Source organism: Balaenoptera acutorostrata, chromosome 3 (genome assembly GCF_949987535.1).
Source record: "Balaenoptera acutorostrata chromosome 3, mBalAcu1.1, whole genome shotgun sequence".
NCBI classification, from domain to species: domain Eukaryota; kingdom Metazoa; phylum Chordata; class Mammalia; order Artiodactyla; family Balaenopteridae; genus Balaenoptera; species Balaenoptera acutorostrata.
In genome coordinates this window covers 4,072,987-4,085,409 of record NC_080066.1, presented here as the reverse complement: position 1 = coordinate 4,085,409, position 12,423 = coordinate 4,072,987, and the positions used below count along the sequence as shown (strand labels likewise).

The 12,423-nt window shown below is 39.9% G+C and overlaps 1 protein-coding gene across 3 annotated transcripts in view; it reads right to left on the bottom strand.

Moving 5' to 3' along the window:
• Nucleotides 1-12,423, bottom strand: part of NSUN6 (NOP2/Sun RNA methyltransferase 6) — an 85,137-nt gene that overhangs the window by 50,707 nt on the left and 22,007 nt on the right. For 2 of the 3 annotated variants that reach the window (XM_007196404.2, XM_028162424.2), the window contains 2 exons: nucleotides 11,670-11,779; nucleotides 10,750-10,903 (listed from right to left, as the gene is read on the bottom strand). The exons of the other annotated variant lie outside the window; for it this stretch is intronic. In XM_007196404.2, the coding sequence (XP_007196466.2) occupies nucleotides 10,750-10,903; nucleotides 11,670-11,779 (264 nt within the window). The remainder of the gene's footprint in view (nucleotides 1-10,749; nucleotides 10,904-11,669; nucleotides 11,780-12,423) is intronic. 3 annotated transcript variants of the gene reach the window in all.

Below are 12,423 nucleotides of genomic sequence, written 5' to 3'. Positions count from 1 at the left end.
TGAAAAATAAAAACATATGTTAAGAATCATGCTGGTGATAAGCCATGACAAACGTGCCACACTGCTTCCCTCTCATCTCGTTAGAGTAACTGCCCAGTACTGACACCATCCACAGGATGACCTTTGCCACCTCTGTCCCCAACTGTGAGTGGCAGTGGACCTGATCGGAGCGGGAAGGGCCAGGGCCCAGGATGGCCTGGTGGATGGGGATCCACTAAGACAAACATCGCAGTCAGAGAGGCTGTCCAAGGGGAGAGAAGGTACACAAGCACACTGTTAGAGAAAATCCAAGCGTGGCCAGCTGCACAGGTCACACGAGAGGGAGCGAGAAAACGGGAAAATCAACGTGCTGTTCCACGGATTAAAGGGGCACGGAAAGAAGGGGGCCCGCAGACACGGCACGCACATAAGTTCAGAGTTTATGAACTGACCGTGGCAAAGAAACACCTACAAAGACAGTGTGTACCCTACGTGATGTAGATGGGCTAATTTTACTCACAACACTTCTGACACCACATGTGTGGGCTTCTCTCTCACCCACCAACTCTCCACCTCTCTGGACACCAAGTGGGTGTCCTACAATTCACTTAACTTCTGACAGACTGCCTGGGGTCATCGTCAGAACCCACAGGTTCAGTCCAACAAGACTGGCCCTGCTCCAGGTGCCAGCTGCACCTCCCAGGCTGCCACCTGGCCTTGTGACTGACCGGCTATGAATTTGGAGGCTCCTAGACTCCCTCCTCAGCTTCGACAATTCACCAGGATGACTCACAGAACTCAGGAAAACAATTTACCTGTCTGCCTACCAACCGGAAGCTGTTGACACATGAAGGTAAATAAAAGGAAAAGCTATTAAAATACAGGAAACAGTTGCATGCAGTAACACTAATGTATTTAAAAATAAGTCAACAGGGGCTTCCCTGGTGGCGCAGTGGTTGGGAGTCTGCCTGCCGATGCAGGGGACACGGGTTCGAGCCCTGGTCTGGGAGGATCCCACATGCCACGGAGCAACTAAGCCCGTGAGCCGCGACTACTGAGCCTGCGCGTCTGGAGCCTGTGCTCCGCAACAAGAGAGGCCACGGCGGTGAGAGGCCCGCGCACCGCGATGAAGAGTGGCCCCCACTTGCCGCAACTAGAGAAAGCCCTCGCACAGAAACGAAGACCCAACACAGCCAAATATAAATAAATAAATAAAGTAAGTAAGTAAGTAAGCAAGTAAGTAAGTCAACAGTAAACCACTGAAAAAAAAAAAAATATATATATATATATATACACACCCAAGATGGGCATCTTTTGTATTAAGAAAGGAAGCATTGTAAAATAATTCTGAATTTGTGTTGGTTGTAGATGGAGTATACTGTTGAAAAATATTGGGTTCTTGTTTTCTGTTTTGTTTTTTAGTGTGTGCGTACGTGTGTGTGTGTGTGTGTGTTTGGGTTTTTTTTCTTTAACTGACAAGCCATGTTGAGAGGTCTTGGACCACTGCTTTTCCCCTATGTGAGTCAATACACAGTGCTGCTGTGTGTGTATATTTCGTGTGTGTGTATTTGCTAATTTTTATTAATTCTAGTTTTTCATTAAATAAGTTTGACTTTCTTTTCTGTTAAAAAAAAAAAAAAAAAAAACTGGTGACTTCACTTACGGTCACCAGTTTACTATGAAGGATACAACTGGGGAAACAGCCAAACAGAAGGGATGCATCGGGCAAGGCGTGAGAGAGGGCATGGATACACCACCCTCCCAGCACCTAGATGTGTTCACCAACCTGGAAGCTGTCCAAGCCCCTCGTGCAGTGGCTTTTAGGGAGGTGTCATCACATGGGCATGACTGATTAAATCACGGGCACTGGCGGCTAGCTCAGTCTCCAGGCCCTCTCTCTTCCCTGGAGGTCTGGGATGAGGCACAAGTGCCAGCCTCTGATCGCGTGCTTGGCTGCTCCGGCCAACAGCCCCGTCCTGAAGCTGCCGGGCGGGGGTACAGAAGCACTCTTACCACTCCTGAGAGTCCAAGGGCTTTGGGGGCTCTATGCCAGCAACCTGGGACATAGATCAAATTATTTATGTATTTCTTATTATGCCACAGCAGAGCAGGTTTATGCTGACCTTTAAGAGTGAAATAATTTCTGCAGGCATTTGTGGCCTGTCACTGCGGTGGGTCTGACTACCAGTGTTAACTCCTTTCTTCTTCTTCCCATGCCTTTTACCCTCACTCATCTGTGCAACTCCTGGTATCTCCAAATCTGCACCTTTAATCAGAGTTAAGCCTCGTCCTTGCTCCAGTCAGGATCTAATCAAACCACTTCTTAGTTAAATAGTTCTTGCCCCTGAGCAGAAAATACACAAAAGAAACTTACGAAATGTCACTGCCTCACGTTCAAAAGTCAGTCCTTTGTTGAGACAACTGGGCACCAATCTTGATCAACACCTTGCCCCAGCCCCAGCACCTAGACCCATTACTGAGTGCCCTGAATCATCACTCAAGTGACTCTAACCTGCAGGGCTCCAGTCCTCTGCAAAATACTGAAACGAACACTTATACGCCTGCCTCCCTAACCCAGTTCCCACCAGGGCTTCAAGTTCTGGTTCCCCTTGGACTATCTCCCGCTGACCACGCCTACCAGCACAAGAGTGTCCATCTGAACAGTATTTAATTTAAAGTAACATGACAAAGAATAACTTGAGCCAGTTATTGTTCAGGTATGGGCTGACATGTTTCCTTTAAAACTATTTCTGTACCATGTATCTCCATATAATAATGCGAAATATAACACCTCATAGGATGAACAATCTGTTAGTAAACTATTCTATCTCTGAGTCTACTAATGATTCAACTCAGCTGGCATTCAAGAAACCGAAGGGCACAAATTCACTGACTGACTGTACAAATGTACTGTTAAAAGAGTTGGTCCTAAGTTTTAAAAGAATATAAATAATGAACAGTGTCTAAATGCCACATTTCTTTGTTGTGGAAGCACGCTTTTTCTCACATAGGCAGAGAAAGAAATCGTAACAGCCTACCTGAATGCTGAGTTTAAAAATCAACAGTTTCTTGGTTTCCTAACAAGATGGAGAAGCAGAAGGACCTGATCTCACCTTCTCTCATGAAAACATCAAAATCACAACTAACTGCTGAACAACCATCGACAAAAAAGGGTCAGAACCTACCAATAAAGATATACTACTTCCAAAGACAAAGAAGAAGCCACAGTGAGACAGCAGGAGGGGCACATTCATGATACAATCAAATCCCGTACCCGCTGGGTGGGTGACACAGAAACTGGAAAATAATTATATCACAGAGGTTCTCCCACAGGAGTGAGAGTTCTGAACCCCATGTCAGGCTCCCCAGTCTGGGGGTCTGGCATCAAGAGGAGAAGAGGCCAGAGCATTTGGCTTTCAAGGCCAGTGGGGCTTGATCACAGGAACTCCACAGGACTGAGGGAAACAGAAACGCCACTCTTGGAGGGCACACACAAGGTCTCATACACACCGAGACCCAAGGGAAAAAGAGGTGACTTCATAGGAGCCTGGGCCAGACCTACCTGCTGGTCTTGGAGGGTCTCCTGGGGAGGGAGGGGGCACCTGTGGCTCACTGTGGGGACAAGGACACCGGTGGCAGAGGTACTGGGGAGCACTCATTGGCATGAGCTGTCCTGGAGGCTGCCATTCTGAAGCCAAGACCTGACCCCACCCAACAGCCCTTAGGATATAGTACTGGGATTCCTCAGGCCAAAAAACAAGCAGGGTGGGAATACAGCCCCAGCCATCTGCAGACAGACTGTTTAAAGTCTTCCCGAGCCACAGCCACCTCTAAACACAACACCGGACATGCCCTGCCCACCAGAGGGACAAGACCCAGCTCCACCCACCAGTGGGCAGGCACCAGTCCCTCCCACCAGGAAGCCTGCACAAGCCCCTTAGACCAGCTGCACCCACCAGGGGGCAGACACCTAGAGGAACTACAATCCTGCAGCCTGTGGGACTGCAAACACAGAGAGCTACACAAAATGAGACAGCAGACGAGTATGTTCCAGACAAAGGAACGAGATAAAACCCCAGAAGAACTAAGCGAAGTGGAGACAGGAAAAGAATTCATAGTAGTGACAGTAAAGATGATACAAGATCTTGGAAAAGGAATGGTGGCACAGACCAAGAAGATACAAGAAATGGTTAAGAAAGAGCCAACAGATTTAAACAACAGAGTTGAACAATGACGAAGAAGAACAGATAAGTGAGCTGGAAGACAGAATGGTGTAAAGCACTGCCATGGAAACGAAAAAAGAATGTTTCAGGGACCTCTGGGACAACATTAAAAACACCAACATTCACATTATAGGGGCCGCAGAAGGAGAAGAGAGAAAGAAAGAACCTGAGAAAATATTTGAAGAGATAATACCTGAAACTTTCCCTAACATGGGAAAGAAAACAGTCACCCAAGTCCAGGAAGCACAGAGTCCCATACAGGATAAACCCAAGGAGGAACACGCCGAGACACATATTAATCAAACTGCCAAAAATTAAAGACAGAGAAAATATTAAAAGTAAAAAGGGAAAAGCAACAAATAAAATACAAGGGAATTCCCCATAAGGTTATCAACTGATTTTTCAGGAGAAACTCTGCAGGCCAGAAGGGAGTGGCACAATATATTTAAAGTGATGAAAGGGAAAAACCTACAACCAAGAATATTCTACTCAGCAAGGCTCTCATTCAGATTTGACAGACAATCAAAAGCTACAAGAATTCAGCACCACAAAACCAGCTTTACAACAAATGCTAAAGGAACTTCTCTAGATGGAACAGAAGCCACAACTAGAAACAAGAAAATTACTAATCGAAAAGCTCACCAGTAAAAGCAAACATAAAGGTAGGAAATCATCCACACACAAATATGATATCAAAACCAGCAATCGTGAGAAGAGTACAAATGCCAGATACCGGAAATGCACTGGAAATTAAGAGACCAGCAACTTAAAACAATCTTGTATATATATATAAAAGTCATGGGAACCGCAAACCAAAAATCTACAATAGATACACACACAAAAAAGAAAAAGCAATCCAAACACAACATTAAAGATGGTCATCAAATCACAAGAGAAAAGAACAAAAGAAGGTAAGAAAAAAGACCTACAAAAACAAATCCAAAACAATTAACAAAATGGCAATAAGAACATACATATCGATAATTACCTTAAATGTAAGTAGATTAAAAGCTCCAACCAAAAGACACAGACTGGCTGAATGAATACAAAAACAAGACCCATACATATGCTGTCTACAAGAGAACCACTTCATATCTAAGGATACATACAGACTGAATGTGAGGGGATGGAAAAAGGTATTGCATGCAAATGGAAATCAAAAGAAAGCTGGAGTAGTGATACTCATATCAAACAAAATAGACTTTAAAATAAAGACTGTTACAAGAGACAAAAAAGGACACTACATAATGATCAAGGGATCAATCCAAGAAGATATAACAATTGTAAATATATATTCACCCAACACTGGAGCACCACAATATATAAGGCAAATTCTAACGGCCATAAAAGGAGAACTCGACAGTAACACAATAATAGTAGGGGACTTTAACACCCCACTTTCATCAACAGACAGATCATCCAGACAGAAAATCAATAAGGAAAAACAGGCCTTAAATGACACATTAAACCAGATGGACTTGATTGTGTACAGAGCATTCCATCCGAAAGCAGGAGAATATACATTCTTTTCATGTGCACATGGAACAATCTCCAGGATTAATCACATGCTGGGCCATAAATGAAGCCTCAGTAAACTTAAGAAAATTGAAATCATATCAAGCATCTTTTCTGACAATGCTATGAGATTAGAAATAAAATAAAGAAAAAAACTGTAAAAACACAAACACGTGGAGGCTAAACAATATGTTACTAAACAACCTAATGGATCACTGAAGAAATCAAAGAGAAAATCAAAAACTACCTAGAGACAAATGAAAACAAAAGCACAATGATCCAAAACCTATGGGACACATCAAAAGCAGTTCAAAGAGGGACAATCTTACCTCAGGAAACAAGAAAAATCTCAAATAAACAACCTAACCATACACCTAAAGCAACTAGAGAAAGAAGAAAACCCAAAGTTAATAGAAGGAAAGAAACCATAAAGATCAGAGCAGAAATAAATGAAATAGAGACAAAGAAAACAAAAGGAAAGATCAATGAAACTGAAAGCTGGTTCTTTGAAAAGATAAACAAAATTGATAAACCTTCGGCCAGACTCATCAAGAAAAAGATGGAGAGGGCTCAAATCAATAAAATTCGAAATGACAAAGGAGAAGTTACAATGGACACTACAGAAATACAAAGGATCGTAAGAGACTACTACAAGCAACTATACGCCAATAAAACAGACAACCTAGAAGAAATGGACAAATTCCTATAAAGGTACAATCTCCCAGGACTGAACCAGGAAGAAATAGAAAATATGAACAGACCAATCACAAGTACTGAAATTGAAACTCTGATTAAAAAACTTCCAACAAACAAAAGGTCAGGACCAGATGGCTTCACAGGCAAATTCTATCAAACATTTTTGTAAGCGTTAACACTTATCCTTCTGAAACTCTTCCAAAAAACTGCAGAGGAAGGAACACTCCCAAGTTCATTCTACAAGGCCACCGTCACCGTGATACTAAAACCAGACAAAGATACCACAAAAAAAAGAAAATTACAGGCCAATTATCACTAATGAACATACATGCAAAAAATCCTGAACAAAATACTAGCAAACCAAATCCAACAATACGTTAAAAGGATCATACACCATGATCAAGTAGGATTTATCATAGGGATGCAAGGATTTTTCAATATCCGCAAATCAATTAGTGTGACACACCAGATTAACAAACTGAAGAATAAAAACCATATGATCATCTCAATAGATGCAGAAAAAGCTTTTGACAAAATTTATGATAACCCATTTATGATAAAAACTCTCCAGAAAGTGGGCATAGAGGGAACCTACCTCAACATAATAAAGGCCACATATGACAAACCCACAGCTAACACATTCTCAATGGTGAAAAGTGGAAAGCATTTCCTCTAAGATCAGGAATAAGACAAGGATGTCCACTCTCACCACTTTTATTCAACATAGTTTTGGAGGTCCTGGCCACAGCAATCAGAGAAGAATGAATGAATGAATAAATAAATAAGTAAACGGAATCCAAAATAAACAAATAAATGGAATCCAAATTGGAAAAGAAGTAGTAAAACTGTCCCTGTTTGCAGATGACATACTATACATAGAAAATCCTAAAGATGCCACCAGAAAAATACCAGAGCTCATCAAGGAATTCAGTAAAGTTGCCGAATACAAAATTCATATGCAAAAATCTCTTGCATTCCTATACACTATCAACAAAAGATCAGAAAGAGAAATTAACAAAACAATCCCATTTACCCTTGCAACAAAACGAATAAAATATCTAAGGATAAACCTACCTAAGGAGGCAAAAGACCTGTACTCTGAAAACTATAAGACATTGATGAAAGAAATTGAAGATGACAGAGATAGAAAGATATACCATGCTCTTGGGTTGGAATAATCAATATTGTCAAAATGACTATACCACCCAAGGCAATCTACAGATTCAATGCAATCCCTATCAGATTACCAATGGCATTTTTCACAGAACCAGAACAATAAATTTTAAAATTTATATGGAAACACAAAAGACCCCAAATAGCCAAATCAATCCTGAAAAAGGAAAACGGATCTGGAAGAATCAGACACCCTAACTTGAGACTACAATACAAAACTACAGTCATCAAAGCTATACGATACTGGCACAAAGACAGACTTGTAGATCAAAGGAACAGGATTGAAAGCTCAGAAATAAACCCAAGCACCTATGGTCAATTATTCTATGACAAAGGAGGCAAGACAATACAATCGAGAAAATACAGTCTCTTCAATAAGTGGTGCTGGGAATACTGGACAGCTACATGTAAAAGAATGAAATTAGAACATTTTTTAACACCACATACTAAAATAAACTCAAAATGGATTAAAGACCTAAATGTAAGACCTGATACTATAAAACTCTTAGAGGAAAACATAGGAAGAATACTCTTTGACATAAATCACAGCAATATCTTTTTGGATCCACCTCCTAGAGTAATGAAAATAAAAACAAAAATAAACAAATGGGACCTAATGAAACTTAAAAGCTTTTGCGCAGCAAAGGAAACCATAAACAAAATGAAAAGACAACCCACAAAATGGGAGAAAATATTTGCAAATGATGCAACAGACAAGGGATTAATCTCCAAAATATACAAACAGCTCATGCAGCTCTGTATCAAAAAAACAAACAACCCATTCAAAAAATGGGAAGATCTAAACAGACATTTCTCCAAAGACAACATACCAATGGCCATGAAAAGATGCTCAACATCATTAATTATTAGAGAAATCAAAACTACAATGAGGTACCACCTCACACCAGTCAGAATGGCCATCATCAAAAAATTTACAAACAATAACTGCTGGAGACGGTGTGGTGAAAAGGGAACCCTCTTGCACTGTTGGTGGGAATGTAAATTGGTGCAACCACTATGGAGAACAGTATGGAGGTTCCTTAAAAAACTAAAAATAGAGCCACCATACGATCCAGCAATCCCACTCCTGGGCATGTATCTGGAGGAACTCATTCTTCAAAAAGGCACATGCACCCCAATATTCATTGCAGCACTACTTACAATAGCCAAGGCATGGAAGCAACCTAAGTGTCCACTGACAGAAGAATGGATAAAGAAGATGTGGCACATACATACAATGGAATATTACTCAGCCATTAAAAAAAATGAAATAATGACATTTACAGCAACATTGATGGACCTAGAAATTATCATACTAAGTGAAGTACGTCAGACAGAGAAAGACAAACTTCATGTATCACTTATATGTGGAATCTAAAAAAATTATACAAATGAACTTATTTACAAAACAGAAACAGACTCACAGACTTAGAGAATGCCCTACGGTTACCAGAGGGGAAAGGTGTGGGGGAGGGAAAGATTGGAAGGTTGGGATTACCATGCACCCACCACTATGTCTAAAACGGATAACCAAGAAGGACCTACTGCATAGCACAAGGGACTCTGCTCAATACTCTGTAATAACCTACGTGGGAAGAAAGTCTGGAAAAGAATAGATATTGCGTACATGTATAACTGAATCACTTTGCTGTCACCTGAAACTAACTCAACATTGTAAATCAACTGTACTCCAATAAAAAATAAATTTTTTTTTTAAACTCAACAGTTTCCTAAAAGATGGCTGCCTCCTACTCCCACCAACAAAGAAAACAGTACTCAGAAATCTGTGGACCCAGTTACTGGAACCACCATGTCAAATAAGAGGATAAAGTGAGTACCACTAATTACAAACTAAAGGAAGCAGTCAAGCTATCAACTCCCCACTACAGACCCAAAGGTTAACACAGCAGATGTATGCATAATCTTCAGAAGGTGCTCCAAGGAGAAGAAAATACTTGTTCTTGGCCATTTGGAAAGTACTGCTATCTCTAGGTGGAGAGAATAGCCTATTTCTTTAGAAGAATTAATTTCAACTATAAATCCAAATTGCTTTAATATAAAAAACTGTCCCAGGAATGAGGGATGTGGCTCTGTCCTAGCAGGATAAATTCACAGCTTTCAGCATGTTTCCATCAGCTGTCAACTGTGGAGTAACAGAGCTGTCCCCAGGATTCCTAAAACAGCCTGAAAACACTAAGCGAAATAAGACACAAATGAACCTACCTACAAAATAGAAACAGACTCATAGACATGGAGAACAGCCTTGTGGTTGCCCAGGGGGAGGGGATTGGGGAGGGAAGGACTGGGAGTTTGGGGTGAGCAGATGTAAGCTGTTACATACAGGATGGATAAACAACAAGGTCCTCCCGTAGAGCACAGGGAACCATATTCAACATCCTGTGATGAACCATCATGGAAAAGAATATAAAAAAGAATGTATATGTATAACTGAGTCACTTTGCTGTACAGCAGAAATTAACACATTATAAATCAACTATACTTCAATTTTTAAAAATTATAAGAAACTGGATTGTCCACCGATTTAATTTATTCAGCACCTGTAGCAACCGGAGATGATTTTAACATAACTCGGATTTTAATTCGGTGTAAGTCCAAACATTAATTTTTGACCACAAGTATTCATGTGAGTACTGGCTTTCTGGTAAATTTTTTAGTTAAATATTTTTTTTCTTTTTAATTTTAAAACCGTAAGCTTTTCTTTTCACACAGACTGTTAAAAAAAGATCTGGAGAGGTGGTCTAATTCATCCTTTATCAAGATAAGTAATGCTTTCCAAAGATACAAAACTTTTCAACTTAATATACAATAGGCTCCTTAATCTGAGCATTTACTCTTTTACCTAAAAGGATATTTCCCCCCCAAAAATGGCAATATGGGTTAAAAACATATTTTCCAGTTGAATTTACACTAAAAACAAAATCATTCATATACTGCAACTAGATACATATATATATATTTTTTAAGGTCAGTGACGTGTTATTTCCGTTCATAGAAAACAGAGTTAAGGAAGCCACATCTGTGTCTGGACTAAAAAGCCCTTTGATCATTAAAGTTGTCTAGATATATTTTTTACATTGTTTTTCATTTTCTTTGAACCACAGAACGGATGCTTATTTCCCCCAAATGGCATTTGCTGACATACTTCAGTTCAGGGAGCCTGCTGAAGATCTCTTTGCGGCTTAGTTCAGAAATCCCATTTCCAAGAAATATTTTTGTTCCATCAAATTCTTTGGCTCCTTTCTTACATTTGCCTTTAATATCAGAGTACACGGAAACAACATCTCCACCTTTCATAACTAGAGAAAGAAGAAAATCATATCACACTGATCTATCTGTACTTTGGCAGAATAGTGAAAATTCTTTAAGCTTTAAGTCTTCAAGCTTTAAGACTGGGGACGCCTAGGGGCATCAGTAGTGGGCATGAAGCAGACTAACCCGCCTCACTGTAACCCCTAATAGAAAATGTAACTTTTTACTTTCAAACATTTGCCAACAATAAATCGAATTGATGCTTTTTTTCCCCTAGGAAAACAAAGATACAGAACAGTCTTCAAAACATCTGACCTCAGCTGGAAGTCTTTAGCTGAGGAGAAAAGGAAGGATATCTTCTATTTAAATTATTTTTCCCAAACCTAACATTCCCTAAAAGAGTAAATTAAGAATACTGAGATTCATCCCAATATTTAAGATTCCAGGTTCCGAATGTTCCCCTCACAAATGACAGGACAGCAGCCTGAGGTTTTAGGGCAACAGAGTGAAGAATACAAAACAAAATTTCACTGACATCTTACGCTCTATTCATCAGTCCTGATCCTCTAAACATCACAAACGTCCTCAAAGGGAATAAAAGAAATGGGCACAAAACCCATATACAGATGCCTCACTTGTTAGTCCTTATCAGATATACCCCTCAACCGGCTATACTAAATGCAAAGCTTGGAAAATATCTTTATTAAAGTAAATCTGAACTATACCTGCGTGATGATTTAATAAATTCTCCATTTGATGATACACATAAATTTTAGTGGCTGTTCTACAGAGAAACCTGAACGTTATACTCGCATTTTGAGGCTGACACGACTCCTGGAACGTAGACGTGGGCTCCTCGTAAGACCGCATTGCCACACTGGGCTCCAACAATAACCTCACAGGGCTGTTGTTTTATATTCTTCCTAGGGATGCAAGATGAGAGGAAGTGAACAGTGATACACCTCCAGCACCTATCAACCTTTTCAGTGTTTCAATCTGAACCCTAAGTAAATAACCTCGATGGTCTTCAACTGTCCCGTGGGAATGCCACTAATGAATAAATGAGAAAAAGCTGAAAAAAGATAAATACGGAAGAAATAGTATTTTTAAAAAAATTACAAAGAAGATGGACACTTGAGAAAAAGAAAATAGAAACAGGATCCTATTGCAAGATAGTAAGTGGCACCAAAAACTGCTTCATCAGATATGACAAACTAGTGAATATAACAAAAAAGAAGCAGACCCACAGATACAGAGACCAAACTAGTGGCTACCAGTGGGGAGAGGGAAGTGGGGAAAGGCAAGAAAGGAGTAGGGGATTAATAGGTACAAACTATTATGTATAAAATAAGCTACAAGGATCTATTATATGATACAGGGAATATAGCCAATATTATTTTCTTTATTGAAGTATAGTTGATTTACAATGTTGAGTTAGTTTCAGGTGTACAGCAAAGTGATTCAGTTTTATATATATAGATATATAGATACAAATATTTCTTTTTCAGATTCTTTTCCCATACAGGTTATTACAAGATATTGAATATAGTTCACTATGCTATACAGT